A 27,676-nucleotide genomic window follows, 5' to 3' on the forward strand; every position below is an offset into this window, starting at 1 on the left:
GGCCTCCAGGCCTTTGCACATGCTGTGCCCTCTGCCTGAGGTGCCTACCCAAGGCTCCCTGTTCTGAGGAAACACCCCCACATCCCCAGACAGATTGCACAGAACTTTCCCAGTGTTTCCACGCCCTGGGTGTGCACAGCAGTGGTCACACTGGGTTGTTATTCTTGGTTACAAGGAGTCCCATTGAGGATGAAGACTGGTCCCCTTGGCCTGTCATGGCACCTGGCATAAGGTAGATACCCGTATGTGTCTATTGATTGAATGAGCCAACGGTGGAATGTTCTTGGACAAATCTCTGCTCAGTGCTTCAGTTTCCTCATCTTTAAATAAAAAGATGTGCACTGGTGCATTCTTCAGGGCCCTTCCTGGGGTCTCTGGTGAGACACGAGACCTTGAATGAGTAGACTTGTGGCCTTTTCCTGCTCCCAAGAAGAGAATGGGAGCGTGGTGTTGACTGCACACCTGTGCATTTAATGGTTCCCAGCCATTGATGCAACCGTATGAACGAAGGTCGGAGGACTTTCTGGGTGTGTAACACATTCCCAGTTAATGGATTCTGGTGTCTTTGAAAGGTAGGACTGAGGCCCCCTCTGTGGAGTTATTTTCACTGCAGCTGGGCCGGCCCGCCAGGCAGCTCGAGCCCTGCCCGTCCCCACTTGCCCCTCTGCGAGAATTCTTCTGATGCTTGCAGGGGGAGAATGTGTGCACCCAGGCCCAGGACTTGACATGCACTGCCCCATGGAAGTCTCTTAGCACGTGTCAGGGTCTGTTGGGCTCGTCCCCAACTTTCTACGCGCTAGGTAGGCATGGGATTTCCAACTCCCATGCCCCCTGCCTCCCAGCAGTGCAACTTTGCACCTCCCTGAGCCTTGGTTATCTCATCTGCAAAATGGAGACAAGTCATGCCCACTTCGTGAGCTGGTGTTCCCAGTGCATGGCGCTAGGTGGGAGCCCATGATATGGTGGCGGTTATTCTCAGCATGAGTGTTTCTTACTCTGGACATTCGAGCAGAACGGAGATCAGCAGCCTGTTTGTTTAAGCCAAAAAATGTCTGTTGTCTGAAGAATTTTGCTTTGGAAGACAAGCTCGGCTTTTGGGGCAGAACCGTATTCCCTCGGGAATTTCACGGGTGAGGATTCAGGCATATCTTAAAAGCTTGGTGGCCACCCAAGCCTTTGAGTCTTCCACGTGGATGTTCCGAGGTCAGGCTTTTTGGGAATCTCTCGCGCAGCTGGGCTGCTTGTCGCGTCGGTAGCATCGTTTTCACAGAGCGGGCTCTGTCTGGCTATGAATAGATGTTTTTTTCCTCTTTCTTGGACGCCTGAATGGGCAGTCTCCCTCCTGCGGTCCCAGAGGCCGGTCGGAGTGTAAAACTCCAAAACGGACATCAGAGCAGGGTCGTCCATTCTTTTTCAGACTCGTGGCTCCCAGCAAGGCTCAAAGAGGTGGGTCGATGGCTGTGTGACCCAGGGAGCCTCCCGAGGGTCTCTTGGGCTGAGGTTTATAAAGGCTGCTGAGGGAACTGAAGAAACCAGAGTACATGGAAAAAGCAGCAGACTGGAGCTGCAGCTGAGCTTGAAGAGCATGGTTCAGCATCTCCAGAAACAGGCCTGCTGGCTCAACATCCTCCGAGCCACAGACATAAAGTCTGTTCGAGAAGGAAAGATCCTAGAGTTCAGCCCATTCACGGTGCAGACCTGCAGGCTGGAGGGCCGCGTGGCTCAGGGGTTGTGAGCGTGGATTCTGGGGCTGCACTGCCTTCCTTCCAATCCCAGTTTCTCCACCTGTACTGGACAGTGCACCTTAGCTCTTTATGCCTCAGCTTGCCCCTCTGTACAATGGAGATAGTAATGTACCTGTATCCTCACAGGGCTTTTTTAAGGGTGAAATAGATTACCATCACCAGTATGCATTAGAACAGCACTTGGTACATAGTAAATAAGTAAGGGTAAACCGAGGCCCAGAGAGAGTAAGGGCTTTGTCTGTGGTCACCCAGCAAATCGTTGGGACAGCCAGGGCTGAAACCCAAGCCTCATGATTCCTAGTCTCGTGGACGTTTGCCTCCTCCCCCTCAGTCAGACTTGCCTTTTGCAAAGGAAATCGCGTGACCCTTCAGCCCGCAAGAATTCAGACTGCACAGAATTTCTGAAACCTCCTTGGGCTGGCTGGAGGCCTTGTTGCAATTCTATTCAACTGTTAGTACTTCTTTTTAAAATAACTTTATAGACTGTCTTCCTTCCTGTCCCCTCAAATAGAAAAATTAACCTCTTGGCAAGGGTGTTTGAAGACTTAGGTTCCTGCTTTGCATCTCTGAACAGAAACCCCCCTGTCTGGGCCTGAGTTTGTCTGTGAAATGCCCCTGTTGACAGGTGGGCGGCCCCCACCTTCCAACCTGTGATTGCTGTGGGGATAGGTGAGCCGAGAGATGCCACCCTGCACATGGGTCTGTGTTGATGGTCGGGGTGAGTGCTGACTCAACAAAAGCTGGTGACGCATCCTTCTAGGAAGTGAGGTGAAACCCACCAGAAATGCTGCCCGCTTCCGCCTACCTCCTAATTTCAAAGGTTATTTGAGTCATCAGTGTTGCCTGCACTTTTCTCTCTCTCTTGTTTCAGCAAAGCTCTCTGAGCCACTCTGGGCTCAGCTGCTCCGAGGCAGGGGTGGCCAGGAGTGTCCCATTTGTAGACTCAGGGTGTCAGAATCGAGGGGCTTGGTAGTACCCTGATTTTGCTGGGCACCCTGCAGCCACGAGCTCTAGAGACTGCCAGCCTGGGTGTGAGTCCCAGCCCCCGGGACACTGGGAGAGGAACTTCCCCTCTCTGATCATCAGTTTCCTCATCTGTGCAATGGGTGGATGAGGCCTGCCTGGCAGGGAGAGATGGGGCACCCAGCATAGGTTAATGGGAGTCATGTCCTATATCTTTCCCCCCTTCCTTCCTGCTCCAGAGGCCCTGGCTTGCCTGCAGTCCAGCTAGGCCATGCAGATGTCCACGTGCTTGACTTCTCCCTGGTCATGAGGGACAGAGGGACGCTTGGCTGAGCCAGGAAGCCTGGAGACAGACCCTCACCCATCAGGGCCTAGAGCATCCTGAGTGCAGCCCTCTCGATGGGGAGCCCTGGGGCCCAGAAAGTGAAGAGCCTGCCCAGGCCTCCATAGCAAGGAGGTGATGGAGCTGAGACTACAACCGAGGGTCTTAGGCCTGGCTGCCGCAACCCCCTCACCCTTCCCTGTCCTCCATGCGCGAGCTCACTTCCAGGTCACACCGGCACCATCAGGGAGGCCATCCTGGTCAGGCCTGAGAACTCAGAGGTGGGTTCCACAGTGGGCCTGGAGCAGGAGGTAGCCGGATCCAGGGCTGAGCCCTGCCCTGCTACCCACTGGCAGGGCCTTAGGCAAGTCACCCATCCCCTAACCAGCCAAAAATGGGTGTGGCTCCCACTCTGCCCACCTTTCAAGGTTGACTTGAGACTCCATAAGATAGTGCGTGTAACAACAAAATAAATAAAATTTAGAGAGGGGAAAAAAAAAGTACTTGTAAAAACTCCCCTGCAGACATTGAAGAGCTGCCCAGATGTGAAGAATTTGTCACTTCCTCTGGAGCAGGACTGTGTCTCAGACATTTTGTAACCCTACCACTCAGATATTGTCAGGTACAGAGTATGTGCTCAATTAAGTGTTGAACGAATGGTTATTTATTAAGCACCAGAGAAGCCCTGGTGGTGCAGGGGTTTAGGGCATAGCTGCTAACCAAAAGTTTGACAGCTCGAATCCACCAGCTTCTCCTTGGAAACCCTATAGAGCAGTTCTACTCTATCCTATAGGATTGCTATGAGTCAGAATTGATGGTAATGGATATGGGGAATACACCAGAAAGGTGTTAAGTGCTCTGCTGCTAACCGAAAAGTTGGCAGTTTGAACGCACCCAGTAACTCTGCGGGAGAAAGACCTGTTGGTCTGCATCCGTGAAGATTACAGCCAAGAAGACCCTGTGGGGAGTTCTACTGTGTCACATGGGGTCATTGTGAGTTGGAATTGACTTGACAGCACACTAGGAAGGTCCCTGAATGGCGAAAACACTCAGCTGCTAACTGAAAAGTTGGTGGTTCGAACCCACCCGGTAGCTCTGCAGGAGAAAGACCTAGCAACCTGTTTCCCTAAAGATCACAGCCAAGAAAACCCCATGGAGCAATTGTACTCTGTAACACGGGTGTCACCATAAGTCAGAATCGACCTCAACAGATTGTTTTTGTTTTTGCTATACACCAGACGTCAACAGGCACTTTACGTGGGTGCTCTAATCCTCATAACAACCCCAGGAGTTTAGGTATGTCCTCATTTTACAGAAGGTAACACTCAAAAAGCTGAAATAATTAAAGTTACCACCTCCCAGAGTATGCTGGTAAATGTTTTAACGAAGGGCTTCTGAAGGAAAGTAAAGCCCTGATTTGTAGTCTTTGCCAATTTCTGTGGTGTAAATATTCCTACCATGGGTGATTCCAAGTAACCAACGAGATACCAGCTGCTCGGCAGGATTCCTCAAAATTTAACAATCAGCTGTCACGAGCAGCTCCAGCACACCTCTGCACCCCTCCGCGCTGCACAGCCCCTCGAATGCCCAAGACCAGAGTTAGGAGTGTCCCCTAGCCCGGAACAGCAGACTGAAATAAAACAAATGGGCTTCAGTGGCGATCAGGCCCATACCTGTCTTCTGGACCCCCAGCTTCCCCCGGCAGAGGCCCTGGAGTCCCCTGGGGTTTCAGTGTCACACAAAAGGCTTGGACAGGATGGATGAAACCTGAAGATGGATCTGCAGCACCGCGACCGGAATATCAAGGCCTGCCAGCCCCACTGTGTGCAGTATTCCTGCCAGCACCCGGAGCAAAGCCCTGTAAACGCCGGGATATAATGGACAATAAAAGTCTCTGGAAAATAGTGACTCTCCCAAGACCGCTGTCATCCCTGCCACACGCCGCCTGCCAGAACCACAAGCCTCGTGATCCTGAAGCATGATCGTCATGTAAATGTATAAGGTCTCTCGCCAAACTCAGGCCGAAATTTATTTTATTGAGACAGTTGGAGGGAGGGGGAGGCTCAGGCTCATCATCCTGGTAACTTTGTAAAATGCTTTGCCATCACTTCCCAGCTTCTGAGAGGCTGAAGCAGGAGACAGTGTGACCTCTTGCATCCTCCTAAAAGGGGGGCCCCCGGCAACCTCGAGGCCTCCAGTCATGTCCACGGGCCCAAGGGCCTGGTTAGCCATCAGTCTGGGATCTCCTTGAGAGTGGGGACTGGCTTATTGTGAACAATGGGTTTGCAAAGTCGGCTGCCAGAAATACTTGTTGCAGGGATGTTGCTTTTGAATAGGAGTCATAATAGTAGTGGCAGCCACGTTTACTGAGCTCTTGTGTGCACCTGGGCCTTGATCATCCGGGCTGGCACTTTGCCTGCATTTTCTCACCGAGTCCTCACAATAGCCCCAGAACTGCAAAGAGGCGACCACGTGGCAGGACACAGACAGTGCAGGATTTGAACTTGGAGTTCTCAAACTCCAGAGTCTGTATCGAGCTGCCTCCTCACTGCTTGGCTCTTTATTCAAAGATCCAGTGCTGCTGCCTCCCCGAAGCCCCCTTGAATGCCCTATCTTGAAATTAATGGCTGCGTTCTCTGTGATTCTGCAACACAGTTGTATACTTTGACCTGTTTTGGTTTTTTTTTTTTTTTTTCCTAGTTTGCTTCTTCCCTGAGGGGAAGAGCCCAGTCTGTATACTGCAGAGAGTATCCAAGCAAGGACTCAGGCCTGCATCCCACCCAAGCTCAGCCTTTCCCTGGTTGGGACTCCTTTAGAAAGTCATATAACCACTTTGAACCTCAGTTTTCTCATCTGTCAAATGGACATGCTGTCTGCCTTGCAGGGTTGTTCTGTGAGCACATGAACTGCCAATATCCCGGAAGGATGCGGCCCAGCACCTGGCATTTAGAGGGTGTTCTGTGAGTGACCTCCCCACATACAATGCCCCCTCAGTAAATATCTGCTCCCTGGCTGCTTGTCTGGGAGGCATCTGAGCCATACCCCAGCGTGGCCATGGCTTGCTGTGAATGGGGAGGGCAGAGTGCAGGGAGACTGGAGGGTTCAAAAAGTATTTCCGGGGCAGAGCAGTTCCAGACTCGGGAGAACTGGATTTCCTCCCAGAAATGAGCCCATGATGAGATACAGTATCTCGGTTTCAGGGTGCCCTAGCTGGTCACAAATCCTCCATCAGCCTTATAAAAAGCATCACACAGGAAGGGCCCTCCTAGACTGTGGAATCCAACCCACCCGTGTTGTAGGTGGGGAAACTGAGGCTCAGAAACAGACTATGACTTGCCCAAGGTCTGTGAGTAACAACCACACGTTCGACAGCTCAGGGCAAAAATCACCCACACAGAATTAAAAGTGGCCACATGCTTCCCAGGCGTGACTCTGGTGGTTCAAGAGGGTCTGGTCGGGAAAGTGGCACAGGAAGGGGGACGCCAGGGTGTGGCCCCAGAAGCTGTGACTCTTGGCTGGCCTGTAACACTGTGCGGGGTACCAGAAGAGACACTGTCGCCCAACAGACCGAGCCATGCTCAGCCTCACTGAGATTTGCTGGAAGCCCGCGGTGACTCTCACGAAGCTCTGAGATTCCCACGGCCCTTCAAGAGGAACGTGCTGGAGCCTCCTCTGTGAATCAGGGTTGATGACGCCACCTAACAGGGCTGTGGCAGGTCATGGACCTATCGCCACCTCCTCCTTCTCCTCCAGGAGCACCACCCACACAGGGCCTGGGCCAGGAGTCCAGCCCTGCAATTCAGCCATCGCAGCCACCGAGGGGGTTGGCACCTGGCATATGCCCTACAGTTGAGACAGGACGATGGGAAGGTGTGCTGGCAGGTGGCCAGGCTCCTGTGCCAGGATCTGGCTTGGTACATCCTCTGGGGCCTCAGCTGCCATATGCCTGTGTCAGTCCCACTGGTCACACTGCAGATGGGCACAGAGGGTGGTCTGCCCAGGGTAGAGGTGGCTCTTGTTCTGAAGGAGGAGGCAGGTGCTGGCCACAGAGAGCTCTTTTTAGGGAGTGGGGGCTGGGCCTGGCCTGGGGAGCCTTCCCACATGTGCCTCCCACATGCTCCTTCTTATGTCCAGCCAGACCCTCAGGCCTGTCCAGCCTCCACATTTTGACCCCATTGTGTCCTCTGCCAGAAGTCCCTTCTCCTCAGTCCAAATCCTGCCCATCCTTCGAGGCCATCTCATACTTTACCTGTTGCTGGAAGTTGTCTCAGACCTTGCTTGGCTGGGAGCAGGAGCCCAACAGTCCTTTTCTTAGGGGTTCTTTTCTGGCTTGGAGTCATCTGTTCTCTCCTGGGGATCCTATAAGAGCAGGGGTTTCATCTGAGTCGGCGTGGGTCCCCAGTTGTCAGCACAAGCCCTGCTTGGAGAAGGCACGTGTGGAAGGAAGGAAAGGCAGGACAGTCAGAATCCTTGGTTCATGGACCCAAGGTCTTGTTTTAGAGAGAGTAGGGCCTGAGTAAGAATGTGATAATAATGAAAATAACTACTGCATTGATTGGGTGTCTGTTAGCTGCCAGCACTTTTGAGTCATATAATGCCATGTAAGCCTCCAGCAGCCCAGGACAGTAAATACTATTCTCATGCCTGTTTTACATATGAGAACACTGGGGTACACACAGCTGAGGCGAGCTGGAGCCAGGACTTCAACCCAGGGCCACTACTTCCCAAGGCTCTCATCTCATGGTCAATAAACATCTTGGACCCAGCTTATATAGGAGAGGATAACCAGTTGCCGTTGAACCGACTTCAACTCGTGGCGACCTCATGTGTGTCAGAGTAGAACTGTGCTCCACAGAGTTTTTCAGTGGCTGATTTTTCAGCTGTAGATTGCCAGGCCTTTCTCTGAGTGGACTCGAACCTTCAACCTTTCAGTTAGCAGCTGAGTGCATTAATCGTTTGCACCACAGGTTAGGCTTTTACGAACAGCAAGAACGGGTGTTCTTCTTAGCATTTGCAGGACCCAGTGGAGATGGAGAACACAGCTGTCCCAGTGGAGAATGAACACATCTGTCTTGGAAGAAATACAGCCAGAATGCTCCTTAGAAGTGAGGCTGGCGGGACTTTGTCTCATGTGCTTTGGACATGTTATCAGGAGAGACCAATCCCTGGAGAAAGAAACCCTCTAAAGTAGAAGGTCAGCAAAAAAGAAGAGGACCCTCAACAAGACGGTTTGACACAGTGACTGCAACAATGGGCTGAAGCATGGCAGCAGCTCTGAGAATGGTACAGGACAGGGCAGCATTTCATTCTATTGTACGTAGGGTCACTATGAGTCAGAACCCACTCGAGGCACTTAACAAGTGGAGATGGGTAGAGATGGAGCACGAGAGACAAGAGAAAGGACCCCTCGTCCCCACAGAGCCCAGGCTGGCTTGATCCAGTGCCTGCTATCTGGCTGTGTCCTTGGTTCTAGGGTGGGGGACGAATAGAGCCTGGAGGGTAAATCCCTTCTCCTGAGCACTGTGGAGAGCATAGTGGGGGTAAGGAGGCCTGAGTCCCAGGCCAGGTACTGCCCTGCTGTGCCTGTGGCCTTGAGCAAGCCTCTTGCCCTCCTGCCTCCATTTCCTGGTGGGTGAAGCGGGGTAACAGGACTGGGAGATCCCAGAGTAGACTCTGTGTTCCCAGCTGCACTGGCTCGGAGCCACATACCCTTTCCAAGACTGTCTAGTGGCCACTGCCCTCAAAGTCCAGTCCCTGGTGAGCACTGGGCTCTGTGGCGACTGTGACAACTTCCATTCACCATGGAGGTGGCAGTGGAGCTATTTTTGGAGCAGTGCGTGGCTGGGGACTGGAGTCTTGCATAGAGGAAGTCCCGTACAGAGATGGGGGAGGAGAGCCTCTCTTCCTTCACCCACCCTGCAGAGGCTTCTCCTGTGGTGGCCATACCAAGAGGCCCCCCAGGTCCCGGGAGGCCCCCAGCACAGTGCATCGACCCTCAGTACCCAGCCGAGCAGACCTTCCCTGGAGCTTCTCAGGAGTATATCCCAAGGTACCTGGCACCTACCCTCCCTCTCGCTGTGGAGACCTGTTCACCTTTCCTGGTGTTTGCCCTCAGGGCTGTGCGACTTCCTGGGACTGGTCTCATGGGTGCACCTGGGCCAGGCTACACATTTGCCACCACCACCCCATCCCCGGCCCGCTTGACCACCTACCTGCTTGGGGAGTGCTGCCAGTAGGGCCTCGCTATCAGGCTAGCATGACCTTTGCCACCACCCTGGTCATGGGGGGTTGGTGCAGACATCTGGTTTCACATACGTTACAGAGTAGAACTGAGCCATAGGGTTTTCCCAGCAGTAATCTTTACAGAAGCAGATCACCAGGCCTTTCTTCCATGGCAGTGCTAGATGGGTTCGAACCACTGACCTTTTAGTTAGTAGCCTAGAGCAAACCATTTGTGCCATGCAGAAACCTATGCTAAGGTTACCAGGGAAGCAGAAAAAGTAATTCCTATGTCTCTGGGGTGGGTTTGTATGGCCTGGGTTCCTTACTGATGTCTGGGCAGTGACTTCTCCATAGAACTTTCTCCCACCATGAAGATTCACTCCTTCAAACCTTTAAACAGGGACAGGAGAGAAAATTAAGGGAGGCCATGAGAACCTCACCTGTATAGAGGCCGATAGGTAGGATTATAATTCTCTCTGGGGGCTGTTCCGCTGGGTTTCCACCCTCCACCATCAGCTGTGGCCATGTGTGAAACAGGTTTTGAGAGTAAGTTCTGCTCTGAACACCCATGCCCTCCCTTAAACCCCAGCGCTCCCCAGTGGCCCTGGGGGCAAGCTGGCCAGGAGCCCCAAGCTTCTCACATCTGCCTCTGGTCAGCAGCCATTTACCTGGCCCTACCTCCCTTTGCCACCCACTGGGGCCATGGAGGTAAGTGGTTTGCTCTCTGCCCTCAAGGAATTCTCCCTATTGAGGGAGAGGAAGATATGGACAGGAAAATACATGGCCAGGCAGTGATACATCAAAGAGGGGAATCAGGGCTGTGGAAGGTTAGTGACTGACTGCCCCAGGCAGTCAAGGCTGCCTGGAGGAGGTGCCTTGTGTTGGGGGCAGAGAGGTTTGCCGGGAGGTAGTTCATTCCAGGAAGGGGGAGCAGAGTGTGGCCAAGACCTGGAGGAGAGAAGTTCATCTCCCTGGAGGGAAGGCAGTGGCCCTTGGCATGGCAAAGGGCCCGCCTAGGGGGTCTGAGGCTCCAAGCGGAGTGAGAGCCGAGCTTCCCCTCCTCCATGGGGTCTCTGTGGGGTGTTCGTGGATCACCCCAGGCAAATGGGATTATGTCCAGGCTTTGGAGATACTCACATTTGGCCCCACCACATACTGGGCTATGTGAGCCAGGCAAGTCACTGTACTTCTCTGCACCTCGGGTTCCTCTTCTATAACATTGGGGGGGGTGGGGGTGGAGGGGTTACAGGTGTCATGGCAATGATTTGGTGTAAAGCCCTGGCACAGAGGAATCACTCAGCAGGTCTCAGCTTCATCTCTGAGCGGACAGTGTGGGTTGGAACTGGATGAGGCCATCTTGCCAGATTTCTGGAGCCAGGGGACCTCCAAGGACAGAAACCAAATTTGTTGTTGCTGCATCAACTGAGAGATAAAACATTTAAGGCTCCTACATTTTTTTTCCTTCCAGAATCGGGTTCTATTACCTGAGAAGGAGGAAGTGAAAGGCCATCGGGGCCGCCTCATTTTAAACAAGACTCTTAGAAGCCCTGCCTGTGAGGTGCAGTTTGTTTGGAATTGCATGGTGATTTTTGTCTGAGCTGTGACTGTGGGGATTCTAAGCTTGAAGGCAGAAGTTTCTCAGTTGGGGTTCCAGAGATGAAAGGGGCCCTCTTTCACAGATTGGTCAGCTGTGTATCCAAACAACCCCCCCACCCAGGTGCCCTGGGCCGGGCACTGGAGATTTAGAGATGCCAGCGGAGTTCAGTCCCCACCTTTACATGCTGGCAGAGGAAGAGACAATGACAGTGCTCCCAACAGCCTGACTTTAGGGAGAAACTTGCGTGGATGCCATGAGGTGGGGAGAGGAGGGTCCTTGGTATTGCCTGACACCCACTGTGTGCCCACGGAATCCTCCTAGCCCCCTGCAAGGTGAGGACATTGAGGCCCAGGAAAGGCATAGTACTTCCCAAGATACCACAATAAGTGCCAGCCAAAATAGGTCCTGGTCCTTGGAGAGCAATGGGGCTTGGCCCAGTGAGAGGTCCTGGGTGGGTGGGTGTTCCAGGCTGCATGTGGAAAGGCCTGAGGTGGCGGTGGGGAGGCAGGTTCTGTGTCCTGGGGAAGCGCAGGCTCTCCCCTAGTGCCTCTTGGGGGGGTGCTCTTCTCCAGTGGTCTGCAGGGTGGGGCCAGGAAAAAAAAAAAGGAGGTGGGGAAATACAGGAGGGCAGGCCAGTGCCAGGTAGGAAGAGGCTGGAACCTCCTGCTTAGAAGCAGAGATCTTCTCCAGTAGAGCTTCAGCAGGGAGTGGTGGTTCATATCTGTGTCAGGTAAACCTGTCTTGTGCTGGGCTGGAGGGGACATGGCGGCTAGGAAAGCAGGGATGAGGATTGCAGGGACCCCACAGAGAGCAGGCGAGGCCAGGGCAAGGGCAGGGGCTCTGGGGAGGACGGAGATGTACTTGGGGGAAGAATCAGCAGGACTCGATAAAGACTAGGTGTAAGCCGAGAGGGAGGGCGAGGAGTCTGGGGGTGAGCCTGGGTTCCTGCTTGGTCCCCAGGTAGGCAGGGAAGCTGACCCCATCATGGAGATTGGAACTCAGGCAGGGAGTCAAGCTCAGGATGAGTTGGGTCAGCAGTGCCTCTGGTTGTTGATAGCCTGGGTCTAGAGCTCCAGAGAGAGGTTCCAGGCTGGAGAGGGAAGATGAGGGCAGAGGTGGGTGAAGAGAGCTGAGTTGGAAGGGAAAGATGAGAGTGGGAGGGGGATGCCAGGGAGGTGAGTTAGGTGGGCGGAAGGCCTGATGCCCATGCGGGCATTGTGCTATGGCGGCCTGTGAGCTGGATGGGCACGGCATCACCCCCACCTGCCGACCCCCAGTTTCTGCAGGCCCACCTGTGGGAAGACCTGCTGCCCTGAGGAAGAGGGGACCGTTTGGGAGCCTCTCTGTGCTTTACCAAGCTTCCACTGGCTGTGGAACCATGGAATCTGGGTGGGGGGCACAGGACTAGTCAAAAATCAGACACCATCTGTGGTTGATCCCTGCTGGCTTGCTAGGCCCCCATGACTCTGGCCTGAGGTCTGGCTGCTTCCTGTCAAGTGATGACAGGGCAATGTCTGCTTGTCCCAAGACCTAGCAAGAAGTGGGTCTGGAGTGGGGGAGGGACACAGCACCAGACCCATACCTCTGGGCCAGAATTCACCCATTCATTCCCTCTTCCAAGGCAGAATGAGCTGGCGCTGTCTGACAGACTTGGTTACAAGTGTCAGTCCTCCCTGTCACCTGCTGCATGGCCTTGAGCCCATCACTTTAACCCCTCTGAACTGTGGTTTCCTCCTCTGCACAATGGGATTATAGTGGCCCCTGCCCAGGGTGACTATAAGGTTGAACAAGATGCTGTATGTACAGCATTTGGCCCATGCATAGTACATGCCCTGTTACTGATAGGGCTGTTTCTATTTCTCACCACCCTGTCCACCAGCCAGTCTGTGTGGGTGGGACACCCTTTCTGCCTCAGGCCTTGTACTGGGGCACTAAGTCAGTTTTCTTTCTCTAGTTGCTCATGGTCTTACTAGTCTGCAAAGCACAGTCATATGGAAGCTCTCACCACTGTGGAAACTTATTTTGACAAGTTTCTCCTCAGAGCCTCGGTTTCCTCATCTGCAAAGTGGGGGTGATGGCACCACTTGGGTGTCTTGGGAGGTATCAAATTACCCAGCTCTTGGGAGGTGTTTGATGTAGATGTTGGCTGATGTTGAATGAACCTGGTCCGGCTGGGCACTGGGAGTGGTTGTGCCCTCCTGCTGGGCCTCAGGTCTCCACCTGGGGGGTGTTGGGCAGTACTGGCCTGTGGTACCACTCCAGGCTGGTTGAAGACTCCGGGCAGTGGGCTCCACCAGGGCTTCTGCTGCCAGCTCAGTTGTTCTTTAGGAGCCGGCTGGGTGAGCAGAAATAGCCCCCTGGTGCCTGGCACTGGTGTTGGGTTATTCAGTCACCGGAGGAGGAAAGAACCTGTGTGTGTATGACATTGTGAAGCCACAAGATGATTTCCTTCTTTGGGAGAACAACTTGTGAAGCCATTCATTAAGCTGGAGCAACTAAGAAGGAACTTTCCCAGAGAAACTGGCCTGGAGTACTATATCCTCTTGAAGCTGAGCTGCCCAAGGCTGTCTCTGTGGTTCTCCCGAGGCCTTGGCAGAACCTGTTGGCCCAGGAGCCACACAGGCCTTCACCAACCCCCGCCCCCAAAATGAGGGGCAATGATGCCTCTGCCTCAGTGGATGGACTGAGAGTATGCCTGGGCTCCAAGCTTTGTGGACGTCAGGTGAATCCTGACCATACATGTGCATGTACACACACACAAACACATGCACACATGTGCAGAAAATACACCAGGCAGGACACAGTCCTTGTTACCAAAGCAGGATTTTGGTGTAAGACGAGATGTAAATAGGTACTGCCCCCGCACAGTATGCGAATACACCTCCTTACAACACGTTGGCCAGAGCCTTCCTGAGCCTTCCCAGTGTCTGGGAGTCTTCTTTCACTGGGAGGGTCTCCTTGAGCTGTTGGCCCCCTGAGGCATGATAGTTGGCAAGGGAAAAGGAGCGACACGACTTCCCACTAGATGAAGTTTCAAGAGATTGGGAGGGAAGGCTCAGGCAACAGCCTCGGTCAGAAAGCCCACTTGGAACCACAGATCCCAGCCCAGTTCAGCAGCTGATCCCTTCCTGGGAGCATCTGCATTAAATCCGAGCCCCTGTGTCTCCCTAAGCTCACATCCCACATTAGTAAGAGCCTTGGCGAGGGGCAGGGCAGGGAGGAGCAAATCAGAGGGCTTTGCATAAGAAGCCACAGTGCAGGAAGTGATGAGAAAGGTGTTTGCTCAGAGCGATCCCAAGAGACCAGGTGAGGTGGTAGGTGGAGCAGGCGCTCTGAGAACTGACAGCCCCTGCTCTGTTGCATACCAGCTGTGTGACCCTGGCAAGTCCCTTCCTATCTCTGAACCTCAGTTCCAGCATTGGTCACATGGAGGTGATCATTCCTCCCTAATACCGTAAGAAATAACCCATAAACCCATTGCTGTCAAGTCAATTCTGACTCATAGCAACCCTATAGGACACAGTAGAACTGCTCCACAGAGTTTCGAAGGAGCACCTGGTAGATTCGAACTGCTGACCTTTTGGTTAGCAGCCGTAGCTCTTAACGACTACGACACCAGGGTTTCCACTCTAAGAAATAGATCTCATTAAACGCCCCATTTTCCAGATTAGGAAACTGAGTTGCAACATGATTAAATGAAACCAGGCCAGGAGTTGAACCCAGGCAGTCTGGCTCCCGAGCTCCTCCTGATACAGTTCCTGGTCACCTGGCAGACATGTACATGTGGTGGCGCGTAGTTGCTGTTCACACCAAAATTGGAAATCCAGGTTGGGCAACAGCGCTGTGTCTCCACAGTGCCTTGGGAATGCAAGGCCTATGTTCCCTCCAGAAGAAAGGCCCTCTTTGAGGTGGCGTTCGATGTGGGCCTGTGGCTCCGGGTCTTGCATTCCACAAATATTTGGCCCCTGACTTGGGACTGGCAGCCACTGCTTCATTGTTCTTCAACCTAGCGGGAGCCAAGGGATCCCAGGGTCAGGCAGCAACCCCAGTTACCCAGAGGTGTCTGCCAGCATGTGCTGAGAGTCTTTAGCCTGCTGTCCAGGTTGCTTCCCTCCAAATCCCTTTGCCTTGGTCTTCCTGCATCGGAAGGCCCTAAAAAGCAGATTGTGGCAGGAATTTTCGCAGTTGGAGGGATGAGTTTCGGTTGGGTCATGGAGAAACAGGAATACAGATTCCCTAACACCTGACACTGTGGAGCACACCAGGAGGCAGTAGCTGTCTTGGAAAGAGCGGGGGTCAGTGAGACCTGGGTTCTGATCCCCCTTCTGCAGCTTACTGGCTATGTGACATTGAGTCTCCTGTTCCTGAACCTCAGTTTCCCCATCTGTAAAATGAGACTACCGGCAGCCTGAGGATGAACAGAAAAGACCTGGCCCATCAGAAGTGTGCAGAGGACCCCCTGCCTGCCCGCTGTCTTTCCTCCCGTCCTCCATTCCCTTTATACATGGTCCTCTCTGGCACTTGGTGGGCAGTGACTTGTGGAGCCATCCTGGGCTGCCTGTCTCCTGGACAAAGGCCTCTGTTTTTACTGGGAAGCTTGGTACAGCAGGTTCCACTTGGTTCTGGACTGATCAGCTCTTAGTAACAGTAACTTACCAGACCATCAACCTGGTCATGTCTCAGAGGGCAAAGTCTCTGGGGGGCTTCTGCCCATGGGAACCCTGTACGGGGAAATGACCCCTCATGGCCTGCCAGCCCTGGGATCGCTCCTCCACATTCAGCACAGGCCCTGGTCTTGAGTGGAGAAAGGGCTTGTTCTATGGGAGAACCGTCTAGATAGGAAGATGCTGGTGGCCAGCATGTGTATTGCTGCGTAAGAACTTTTGAGGAGTGGAGTACGGTGGTTATGGGCAAAGATGTCATAGGTCCAAGTCCTGGCTCCACTGCCTAGAATCTGTGTACCTGGGTAAATCTCTTAACTTCCCTGTGCCTCAGTTTCCTCATCTATAAAATGGGGGACAACAGTAGGCCCTGTCTCATGGAGATGTTGTTAAAATGGGATGGGCTAACACAGGTAATGTGTTTAGAGCAGGGCCTAGCATAATAAGGGAACGATGATTGTTAGCTGCTATTATCATTATAATTGCTATTATTTCTGATGGAGCCTGGGCTCCCCTCACGATGCTCCTGGAGACCCCACCCGAGACCGCAGAGTGAGTTACTGAGAGCACTCAGACTGCTGCCTCTGGGTGCAGATGTTGGGCGACCTGGCTAATGCCACACGGGGAAGGTGAGGGACCACGTTTGTAAACACCTGCTAGGTCTCTGCCCAGTGAGACTTGCCCAAGGTCCCAGCGGGTGAGTGACAGGGTCCGGATTCAAACCCAGGCCCACTGGTCCCATAGCCCCTGGGACTTGGAGACTAAGTAAGGTGGGGTGAGGAAGGAGGGATTCAGAGATGGACGCTGCCTCAGTTTCTAGTCTGTGGGATGCCTGTGAGCCAGTGGGCAGATGGAGTAAGTAGTGTATGACTGCCACTCGGAGCCATGTGGGCCGAGTCTGGTGCCTTCTGAGATAAAGGTGGAAACTTTCTGCTGAAGACAGTTCTCCAGCCTTTCCCTGGAGGTCTACCTAAGGGCAGAGGACAGTGAACGTGTCACCCCAAGGGGTCTGGGATGCAGCCGGAAGCTGTCACAAAGCCTGCAGGAGTCTCCAGTTTTATCTTAAAATTCATGCACATCTTACATTCTGCTCCCTCTCTCATCCGGCCTGTCGTGTACACATTCCCTCCTGAGTAACAGCATGCCTCGGGAAGCTGCTCCATGTTTCTTTGTTTATCCTGGGGTTTTCTAACCCCAGGTCCCTGGCTGTGTCAGCCTCAGGGGTGTGTTCCAGTGCACAAGCACAGCCACAGATGGTGGGGATGCAGAGGGAGCTATGGTCCCATCTGTATGACAGAAAGGTGGCCTCAGTCACCCATGTGGACGAGTAGGCTTGGTGGGGAGAGGCCCTGGTGCCAGGGGTCCCAGTGGTGGGAAGTGAGCAGGGGTGGATCAACCAGTAAGCAAGGTATGTACAGGCTTACTTACTAATCTGTAGGGCACAATTTCACATGGGTTTTACCACATCAAAAAAATTGTGCTGTACAGATTAGTGAATAAGCACAAGTAAGCCCGTGTGTGCATTGTTTATTGGGTAATCCCTTCCTGGAGACGAGGTCTGCAGTGAGGCAGAGGTGGGGTATGGGGAAGAGAGGCCTGCGAACCACAGCCCATAATGCCCCTCCACAGGGCACTGACTTGAGATAATGCCCATGTCTCTGACTGGTTTCCTTAAGAGAAATATATTCACAGAGAAAGCAAGAGATCTGTTTGTCTACAAACATCAGGATGCGCCATATAAAACTGCCATGTTTGTGGATCTGAACTGGTTGAGTTTTGGCAATTTCAGACGGCTCAAGCAGCCTCTCCTGAGGCGGCTGCCTGGTGGACCTCTCATCCAGCGCCGTCTCCTGCTGCCCTGCGTTGAGTGCATCCTGCGTCTATGGTATCTGCTCCCCGATGCCCTCACTTTCTGCCATTTGACGTGTGTTCTGGAGAGTGGTTTTACCCTCAAAACAGCTGGTGAGAGGGGAGCTGGGTCTGCCCCATGGACACAGAGAAGAACAAGCTCTGGACACCAGCATTCAGGTTCTAGGAGACTTGGTGCCTTCATGCTAAGCTGGGGAGACCGAGGGTCAAGCTCAGTGGGCGTCCTTGGTAGACGTCCTTTCCACGCAGGAGATCAGGTTCAATTCCTGGCCGTCGAACCTCATGCAGAGTGCAGAGCCAACAGTCTGTTAGTGGAGGCTTGTATGTTGCTATGATGTTGAACAGGTTTTAGCGGAGCTTCCAGACTAAGACAAACAATCAACCAGTGGAAACCCTTTTGGCTCACAATGATACTGTCCACAGCCTATCACAGGGATGGTGCAGGACTGGGCAGTGTTTTGGTCCGTTGTACCTGGTGTCACCGTGAGTTGTAGGCAACTCTTGGGCAGCTAACAGTAAACAACAAAGGGTTGCGGGGGGTGTTGGACATCAAGAGATGTGAGGATGGGGCTGTGGAAAGAGCGGGCACATGTGGGGGACATCCAGCACCTGCCTCGTCAGTGGGGAGACCGCCAGGCCAGTAGATATTTTCCCTCCTCAGAGCCTGTTTTCTCCTCTATCCACTGGAGATAATCACAGCTACCTAGTCAGGACAGCATAATGAGAGAAAGTCTGTCCCTTAGGGCTGAGCCCTCACTTTGGGGCCAGACTGTGTCCTCTTCCTTCCCCACCTCTGCTCAGATTTCCCATCGAGAGCTCAGGTCCGAGGACCAGCTGCGGGGTCGGCATGGATCCCCCATAGGACTACCCTGTGGAAGAGGCTCCCGGCTCAGCTCCTCCCAGGCCCTCTGCAGGGCCCTTCAGCCCACACCCGTGTCATCTCTCCCCAGAGTCTAAGGCTCAAAACTGTCCCAGCCCCCATCTTCACCGCCAGCTGGTGAAAGACTGCTGCCAGGCCAGAGGGCAGAGCCTGCAGTGATTCCAGAGCCCAGCTCAAACCGTGTCCTCCGGTGCCCTGTCCTCCTGCCTGGACCTCCCAGCCACACTTACTCTGTGAAATGGGGTATATTCATTTTCTATGGCTGCTGTAACAAATTACCACAAATTCTGGGGCTTAAAACAACAACTTATTATTTTACAGTTCTATTGGTTAGAAGTCCACCACAAACACCGCTAGGCTAAAATTAAGGTGTCAGTAGGGCTGTATTCCATTTTGGAGGCTCTAGAGGAGAATCTATTTCCTTGACTTTTCCAGCTTCTAGAAGCTACCTGCATTCCTTGGCTTGTGGCCCCATCCTCTTTCTTCAAAGCTAGCAATGGCGAGTCAAGTCCTTCTCACATCCCATCACACTGACTTCCTCTCCTGTCTCCCCCTTGCACTTTTAAGGACGCTTATTGGACCTACCCTGATAAATCCAGGACAGTCTCAGTATTATAAGGTCAGCTGATTGGCAGCCTTAATTCCATCTACGGTTCTCATTTCCCTGCGCCATATAACCTAACGTACTCACAGGTTCCAGGGATTAGGACATGAATATCTTTGGAGTCCCATAATAACATCTGCCTCGTGCTATGGGTAAAGCATATGCCTGGCTCAGTAAATACCGCAGCTGTGGTGAAGTGGTTAACAACAAAGACTGTGGAGCCAGCTTGCTGGGGTTGGGATCCAGTTCCTCCTGCAGTCTCAGGCAGGTTACCTAACCTCTTTGTGCCTAGGTGTCCTCGTCTATGAAATCCAGAGAATGAAAACACTACTGCCTCCTGGGTGAGGATGAACTGAGTCAATCGTGTAAAGTATGCAGAGCAGTACGTAACACACTGCAGCAGTGTATCAGTATTATCAGTGAGGGTCACGGTCATGGTCAGGGTGGCTAAGCTCACAGCAGATGCTGGGCTGTGACTGGCAGTAGTGCTCCAAGCGCTGTCAGCCCGTTTGTCCCCACTGTTAACCAGCTCCCAGCTGGGGAGGCTTGGGTTGTAGCTGGGGCTTCCTCTGGCAAGGAGATAGTGTGAAAGACCACAGCCTTTGGCATCAGGCTTGTGTTCAAGTCCTAGCCCTGTCACTTTTGAACTGGGTGACCATGAGCAAGTCACTTGGCTGTTCTGTACCTCAGCTCGCACATCTATAAAATGGGGCAAGTGAAAATGCTCGGAGAAGATGGAACGGCATGTGTATAAGAATGCTCTCATTCTCTGTTGCAGCCTGTGCCCTCGTGAAGCTGGCATGCAGGATGGCAGGACAGCCCAGCCCCATTCCGCATGGAGGGAGCCCAAACAACCTCTGCCACAGTCCAGGGCCTGCACACCCTTCCGACCCACAGGTAAGCCCTTTTCCTTTGTCTGCAGTGTATTGAAGAATCTCTGAGGAATATAGATCCCCAAGGTTGCTTTCTATAAGTTCCCATTCACTGGAGCAAGCCCCTTGGCAGCCTGCAAAGCTTTTTCTTGGTTGCTTCCAGTGATGGGGAGCTCATTACCTCATCGAATGAATTCTTTATTTAATTCAACACCGCTCACAGAAGCCTCCTCTGTGGCAGACTCAAGGCAGGGCATTTCCATGTGAACAGCATGGCTTTATTTCAGAGGGACCGGTGCAGGTTAGAGGGACACTGAGCTGGCTTTGAGCACCCAGAGGAGAGAGTAAGGGATTTGGGGGAAGGCAGAGAGTGGGGTTGGGGGCATATTCACTGGCAGAAAGTTCTTTACATTGAGACAAAGTTAGCCCCCTCTTTGGTCTTAACTGCATCTGTTCCCCTTCAGCCTCTATCTAGAACCAGGAGAGCCTCGAGGAACAGTGGTTTCGCCATGCCTGCCTCACCCTCTCCGTAGGTACCTCGGAGAGCCAGGCAATCTTCTGCAGCTTTTCTGAAAGTGCCTTCTGGGTTTCTGAGCCACTTCAAATGCCCTCCCATGCTTTTGCACATGCTGTTCCTTGGACCTGGAATACCCCTGCCTCACTCCTCCTCCAAGTCTCAGCTCAAATGCCGCTGCTTTGGGGAGTTTTCCCATCCCACTTCTACTTCCTGCCAGTTGAGAGGCCACCTATGTGCTGCCACCACATCTGTGTGCCCCTGGCTCATGGCCATGATCACATCACACGGGGGCATTTGTTTCTGATTGGCCTCACTTCCCAGATAGAGAACTCCTCTGGGGTGGTGCTTGCACTGGACACACCAGGCCCAGGCCACGCACAGAGGAATGAGTCCCTAAATGCTTGCAAACCTAACGAACCACAGACACGTGTAGAGCACCTTCCTGGGACACGGTTGTGTGTGAGGCAGCCGCAGGCCTGCTCTCAGGGAGCACGTAGCCTTGCATGAGATAAAGATAAGAGACAGGGTAGAAGGAGAAGCTCAGGGGTCTGTTGAGCCACAACTAGGCACTGGGTCCAAACTAGGTGAACCAGGAGGGCTTACTGGAGGAAGCAGCAGGCAAAGGCTGGAGGAGCCAGAGAGCTGGGCTGGGGAGCTCAACCGGAGCCAGATGCTGTAGGGTCCTTTGGGCCTATCAGCCTGAAGTGTATGAAAAGTAATTGTCCAGAGTGAGTTTTTTGTCTCAGGGCTGTGAATTCCAGGTCAGAGGGAAGTCTCAGAGAACCACCTTCCTGGGCTATGGAAGGCTTGCCAAGGCTCTTAACTCCTTAGTTCCAGTTCAAGGACTTCAGGTTGAGTGGTATTTGACTTGTTTGGGCAGGACTGCCACATACAGTTGTATAGGTTATGCACTGCACAAAGGTGCCTGTTCAAGGAAGCAGGTGGTTCTGAAATCTTCCTTCCATACTTTCACCAAACTGTGCTCCCTGGGACAGGGCTGCGTCAGCCCAGGGGAAAGGGCACCTTTGCTGATTCTACACAGAGGCACCATATGAGCTAGTGAACACTGTGTGTGTCCACGTGTTCATGCTCAGGCAACCACACGGAGGCCTCATGGGCACCTATACTATTCATAATACTCCATTTCCATTCCTGGTCAGGAGGCAGGGCCCTTTTGATAGGTGGAATTTGGGAAGGTAGATCCCAGAAAGCTGGGAAGCCCGTGGACACTATTGGTCCAGAGTCCACTAGGACATCAAGCTGATGGCTGGGGGCAGTGGGGCCTCCTTGGGTAATGTAGCAATTTGTCATATTAAGTCATTCACTAACAATTGAATCCCCCTTGATTAATCTCTCAGAATTAGCCAGTTGCATTTCGAGCAATTAGGGTTAATTACAGCCTCATTTGGCAGAGGAGAGAGCCCCGTAATTATTTCACAAACAAGGCTAGGAAGCAGTGGGGTGCGCCGGCAGCAACGTCCACAGCGTCTCGTCGCACATGTTGGAAGGGGTAATGACATAGTTAAGTGTAATTAGATACGATTACTCGGCGTTGGACTGCTCCCAGCAGCGGCTGTTGGGCAAAGATGCCCCCAGCCCTGCCAGCATCTGGCTGGGTTTGTATAATAGGGGTCCAGAGCAGCGTTTGCTCTGGGACCGCTCCAGGTTGGGGCAGGGAATGGAGGACAGTTAGGCACTTTCTCACTCCTGCTTTCATGAAGCACCAGTATTTAAACGCCATCTGGGGAGACATCATGGGCCTGTTTCAGGACATAGAAATGCCTCGAATTGACAGCAGAGGTACTTTCTTTATGACAGGAGGCACTGATGTTTCCTAGAACCACCCTAAGAAGCAGGGCCAGGCTTCATGGACAGCAAGAGTGCTTTGATATGGCCCAGGCTGGGTTCAGTTCCCGACTACACCCCTCACTAGCCAGATGACCTCTCTGAGCCTCAGTTTCCTCATCTGTAAAGTGGGAATAATACAGGTACCTCTGTCATGAGGTGAACATGAGGACTAAGTGAAATGATACAGTTTAAACATCCAACATGGTGTCTAATGTCGTGGGTATTGAGGAAATGACGTGCCATTGATCTTATATTTTTTAATTCTGTTTCTCATTTTCATTTTCACAGCAAAAGACCCCAGAGCTGGATAATACCCCCAGTGTAGGAAGATGATTTAGCAAACACTCGAATTGTGGGTTTTGTTAACCATCTATGCCCAAGGCTAGTGGTTTGTTCATTTCAGGAAGCTTTCCAGCCTTGAGAGTTGTCAGCACATGAAAATATATTTGTTGAACTCGGCAGAATCATATGTGAAATTCAGATATACTTGGAAAAGCTGAAAATGCTTGTTCTTATTGAAGTTTTTAATGAATGAGTGAGTGAAATTGAGAAAAGGAGCTTAAAGGGCCCCATATTTTATAATTTTACCAATTTGCTGGAGACCATTTTCATCAGGAATGAAACACAAGGCTTGTCTGACTTGCTAAGAACCACGTGTATTTCCAAGAAGGAAAAAGGTGTCCTTGCCTGCGAAAGCCCCAGCTAATGTGTCTTCCATCTGGAAAGTCTTTGCAAACCTGCTTGCGACCTGCCAAGTTCGGTTATATTCGGGCACTATTTTGAGAGAGGAATGCGCATAACTTTGCAGGGGGTGGGGGCAGCTGTTGCTGTATGAGGCCTGCATGGTACAGGCTAAAATCTTTACGAAAATCTTCCCAGAGAGATGATGAAGTTGGATAAGTGTTAATGAGCAAAAATTAAAAGAAACCCGGTGCTGTCAAGCCAGTTTCGACTCTCAGTGACCCCATGTGGGTCAGAGTAGATACGTGCTCCATAGTGTTTTCGGTGGCTGATTTTGTAGAAGTAGATTGCCAGGGCTTTCTTCAGAGGCACCTCTGGGTGGACTCGAACTACCAGCCTTCCAGTAACCAGCCTAGTGGATCCTTTGCACCACCCAGGAACTCCAGCCAAAGACTAACATCATGAAAATTCAAGAAATTCTTGCCAAGTGTTGTAAATTTAGCAATTATCTGACCTGGTACCTGGGGCTTGCCCTCTGGGAGGCTGGTGGTCTGCCAGGGAGCCCTCCGCGTAGATAGACAAAGATGGCACAGAGAGATGGAAGCCACGTCAGAGGGACAGACAGAGGATTTCGGAACCACAGGGAATGGAGCGGCCAGTTCCGCCCGGGGCGTGGGGACGCGGGCAGGGAAGCTCTAGAAAGATGCCATGTGGGCTGACAGGTGATCAGGAGTTTGGGCAGGACAGGGTGAGGAGGGTGTTCCCGAAGGTGCACAGCCAGCTGGGTTAGGTAAGGTAGAAGAGTGGCTGGTGTTATGACAAGCCTTGAATCCTGCTAGATCATTTGGCATTGAATCTGTAGCTAATGGGGAGCCCACCACGGGTTTTAAGTTGACAAGGGACACACTTGGGTTTGGGTTTTAAAAAGATCACTGTTACCAATACCAGTTGCCATCTAGTCAATTCCGACTCACGGCGACCTCATGTGGTGCAGAGTAGAACTGCACGCCATAGGGTTTTCAAGGCTGGGATCCTTCAGAAGCAGATCTCTACCAGGTCTTTCTTCTGAGGCACCTCCGAGTGGGTTTGAACTGCCAATCTTTCGGTTAGTAGTCGAGCGCTTAACTGTTTGCACCACCCAGGAACACCTAAGATCACCTTTAGCCAGGGAGAAAGGTGAACAGGAGGAAGTGAGAAGGTGGCTGCAATCACCCCAAGTAAGATGCCGCCTCAGTCTGAAATGAATCTCCAGCTGTCAGGCTGAACACAGGGAGGAAAGGTCCAGAAACTTCCCCAGGGAAGAATCAACTGCACTTGGTAATTGAAGGAGTGAGGGAGAGGGAGACATCAAGGATGCATCCACCTTCCGGCTTGGTGTCTAGATCTCTTCATGGTTTTCACCCTTCGAGCCTTTGCTTGTTGGCCATTAGAGCTTGTACCAGATTCTCTCATCCGTGTGTTTAAGCTCGGTTTTCTCTGAGGTTTTCCTGGGGGAGCCACTACAATCTAGATTATTTTAGGTTTTGTTGTCAGGCATCTTCCATGCTCTGGGAGTCTTGCCGCCAGTTCCCATGAGCGGATGGCCCATCCAGCCGAGTGTATACTTAGGAGTTGAGACCATGGTGGTGATGGCTGATGGCTGTGATAAGCATATGATGCCTGGCATTTATCTCATTTGGTCCTCCTGCCAGCTCCCAGAAGGAGCTCTTATTCCCTCTGCTTGCAGGTGAGAAGACTGAGATGAGGAACTTGCCCATTTTGCACTTGAGTCAGGATTTGTGTAAGTCATTGTGGCTGCACAGGTCCCTGGGTGGTACAAGCAGTTTGCACTCAACTACTAACCAAAAGGTTGGTGGTTCGAACCCACCCAGTAGCACTGCAGAAGAAGGACCTGGTGATCCACATCTATAAAATTACTGTTAAGAAAATCTTACGGAACTCAGCGTCTCTGTAACACGTTAGGATCACCATGAGTCAGAATCGACTCCACAGCTACAGGCTTGGTGTTGGTTTTTTTTGTGTGTGTGTGGCTGCATAGTCTGGCTTCTTGTGTTTAGGTCTGCGAGAGTGCAGTTTGAGTCTTGGTTTAAAATTAGCCGAATCAGGAGGAGCCGAGCAGGGCTGGTCTCATAAGAGTCTGACAATGTGGACTGTTTGTAAAGTATGCCCTTCTCTCGCGCACACAGATTTAAAACATATCGCTGTATACAGGTACGCTTAATCCATTCTAAGTTCCCTACACACGGTGTCAGATGTCTTGAAAGGTGAAAGTCGTTTACAGGAAATGTCATCCCGATGAAGTGTGCTTTTTAAAATCATAGAAACGGTTGCCTTAAAATTAATGATGCATTGCAAATATCAGAGAGAAAAAGCCCCATCCAGTGTAAAGATGATTAAAATTCAGGTCAGAAGTCTGACTTAGTCAGGCTAAATTTTTTAATGAGATTTCAGAAAATAAATTGGGCGAATGCATTTTTCTTCTTTGAACATATAATTTTATGCTTTTTTTTTTTTTTTTTAAGGATTTGTCGATGGCTGAGGCTTCTTGTAGTTCAAATGTTTTACACTCAAATTACTGCAGTATGGGGGGTGTTTGTGGCCTAATTTGATCTGACTCGAGAAGGGAGACTGGGTTTCTCTGAGCCTTTTGCAAGGGAGGGAGTGTCGTGGTGTGGTCCAAGACCTCCTGGGTATGCCCCGCCTTGGTCTGAGAAGGCTAGTGGCATTTTTGGGGGGAGTGTGGGACTGGGGACAGAGGTAGCTTAAAGGCCTTGGCTGTCTCCACAGCCTCTTGTTTTGCCAGACTCCTCCTGCTGTCCAGAGGCTCCTCCTCTCTCTGAAACCCTGTGTGTCATCCCTGGGGCAGCCCAGACCTTCAGCCCTCAGGCCCACTGCAGAGGGTAGAAGGGGTGCTACAGGGCCAGCGTCCCTGTCTTCTCCTTCCAGCCTCCTGGCCTGATCACCTCTACCTTGGAGGGGGAGATGGAGAACTAAGGGGCTCAAACACCCTGGGGAAGGGGGACGAGGAGTCAGATATGGCCTCGTGGTGGACAGTCATTCCCATAGCACAGCCCCTAGGAAGGGAACTTGAGGTGGACCCACTGTCTAGCACTCTCCCCTGACGTGCAGTCCTGGATAGCCTGTGCAGGTGACGTTGATAGGAATAAGATAGATGACATAATGATGATAGCCATAATAATAAAGCCAGCACTGCCATAATAATAGGTAAATAGTAATAAGAAAGATGATATCATAAAGATAGTAATAAGATAAGTGATGATGGAGCCATAGGATGCAACTCCTGTGCACAAGTGCAAGTCCACCCCATGGCTATACTGCGTTCCCTGAGGTTACTACCAACCCCTTCTGGTCAGCAGACCTTTGATAGGGGTGAGAACGATGAGGGTGGTATTAGCAGCAGCTGAGAACTCCCTGAGCTTTTTCCCTGGGTGGGCCAGGCACTGCGCCAGGCTGGGCACTGTGCACACCTGTCTCGACTCATCCCCAGACCTCTAGGAAGTAGTTGCCGTTGTTATACCCATTCTACAGACACACCATGCTGATTCCAATAATAACTAAGATATTGTGTTCTGAGACCTTTCATTCATTAACTTATTTAGCCACCCACCCCCAGCAACGCTCTGAAGGGGTTACTATCATTGTCTCCATTGTACAGATGAGGAACCCGAGGCTCAGAAAGGCTTGCCCAAGGCCCATAGCCAGGAAGTGGTGGGGCCAGGATTTAAACCCAAGCCTCTAGGCCCCAGTGTCTTAACTCGTGGAGCCAGAGCAGTGGTTACCGTTTGCTGACTGTGCCCCAGGGCTTGTGTTTATTTTCCCCAGGAGCCAGCACACGGGTCTCGGAATAGCAGGGGACAGTAAGCATTAAAATTAGTTGAATAGTTTTCTGACGGGTGATCAGTGTGGTAGATCATTAGTTTATTATTATTATTGGGTTCACCGTTGCAAGAGCTGTTCTGGGGCCCGCCCTGCCGTGGGAGCTTTGGGATGTGTATCTTATTGAACCCTGAGATCCCTGCAGTGATGCCAGCCCATGTTCGCCCTGCAATTTAAAGCTTCACGGACCCTTTTCACCAACATCGTATCATGGGATCCTCAGAGAAATCCTGGGTGCCCGTGTTACTAACGTCCCTATGTTACAGACAATGGGCCCAGGCTCACTTGGCTGCAAGGCAGAACGTGCTGTGCCAAGGGCTGACCCAGGAGGAGAGGGAGACCTGGCCTTTGAGGGCAATCACTTTTCCCTTTTCTGCTCAGAGCCCTGAGTTGAATCGGGGCCAGGACTCTGCTGGCTCAGGTGGCTGTGACCAGGAGTCCCTGTGTCCCGCGGTACCCTCTCCTGACCAGCATGACCCCCCCTGGGGACAGGGCCTCACCCCAACCCCTGCGAGGGCAGTGGTTGCCTCTGGAGCCTGCCTGATGCCCAGACGCAGACCTGACCTCGTGCATGCATTGCTGCTACCCCATAACCTGCCCCTACCACAGAGGCTCCTTCCTTTAATTAGGTCGAATAGGTTATGACAGGAATGCAAATCTGGGTCATTGCATATGCAGATGTGCAGCTGGAGTCGCAGGGTATTGGCTGTGATGTCACCCACATCAGTGAGCAGCTTTGGCCCCATCCCCCATCATGGAGCTGGGCGGAGGCCTCCCGGGCACATCCCTGGGGTGGGAGGTGAGTGGTAGGGACTCTGGCCAACCCACTCCAAAGACCCTTGAAGGTCACATCCTTCAAGCCCTTCACTGCACAAGGGGGAAAACTGAGGCACTGAGAGGGCCAGGGCCCCACCCCGCGTCACCTTGTAACACAGCTGTGTGGTTAGGAGCTGGGACTCTAGATGGGACAGAGTTCAAGTCCCAGCTCCCCCCTCAAC

At 52.3% G+C, this 27,676-nt stretch overlaps 1 protein-coding gene across 2 annotated transcripts in view; it reads left to right on the forward strand.

Annotated features, from left to right (window-relative positions):
- NEK6 (NIMA related kinase 6) overlaps window positions 1-27,676 on the forward strand; it is an 88,099-nt gene that overhangs the window by 25,626 nt on the left and 34,797 nt on the right. For both annotated transcript variants that reach the window (XM_049897284.1, XM_049897283.1), the window contains one exon: window positions 19,642-19,760. In XM_049897284.1, the coding sequence (XP_049753241.1) occupies window positions 19,671-19,760 (90 nt within the window). In that variant the 5' untranslated portion in view covers window positions 19,642-19,670. The remainder of the gene's footprint in view (window positions 1-19,641; window positions 19,761-27,676) is intronic.

Source organism: Elephas maximus, chromosome 9 (assembly GCF_024166365.1).
Source record: "Elephas maximus indicus isolate mEleMax1 chromosome 9, mEleMax1 primary haplotype, whole genome shotgun sequence".
Lineage (NCBI taxonomy): Eukaryota > Metazoa > Chordata > Mammalia > Proboscidea > Elephantidae > Elephas > Elephas maximus.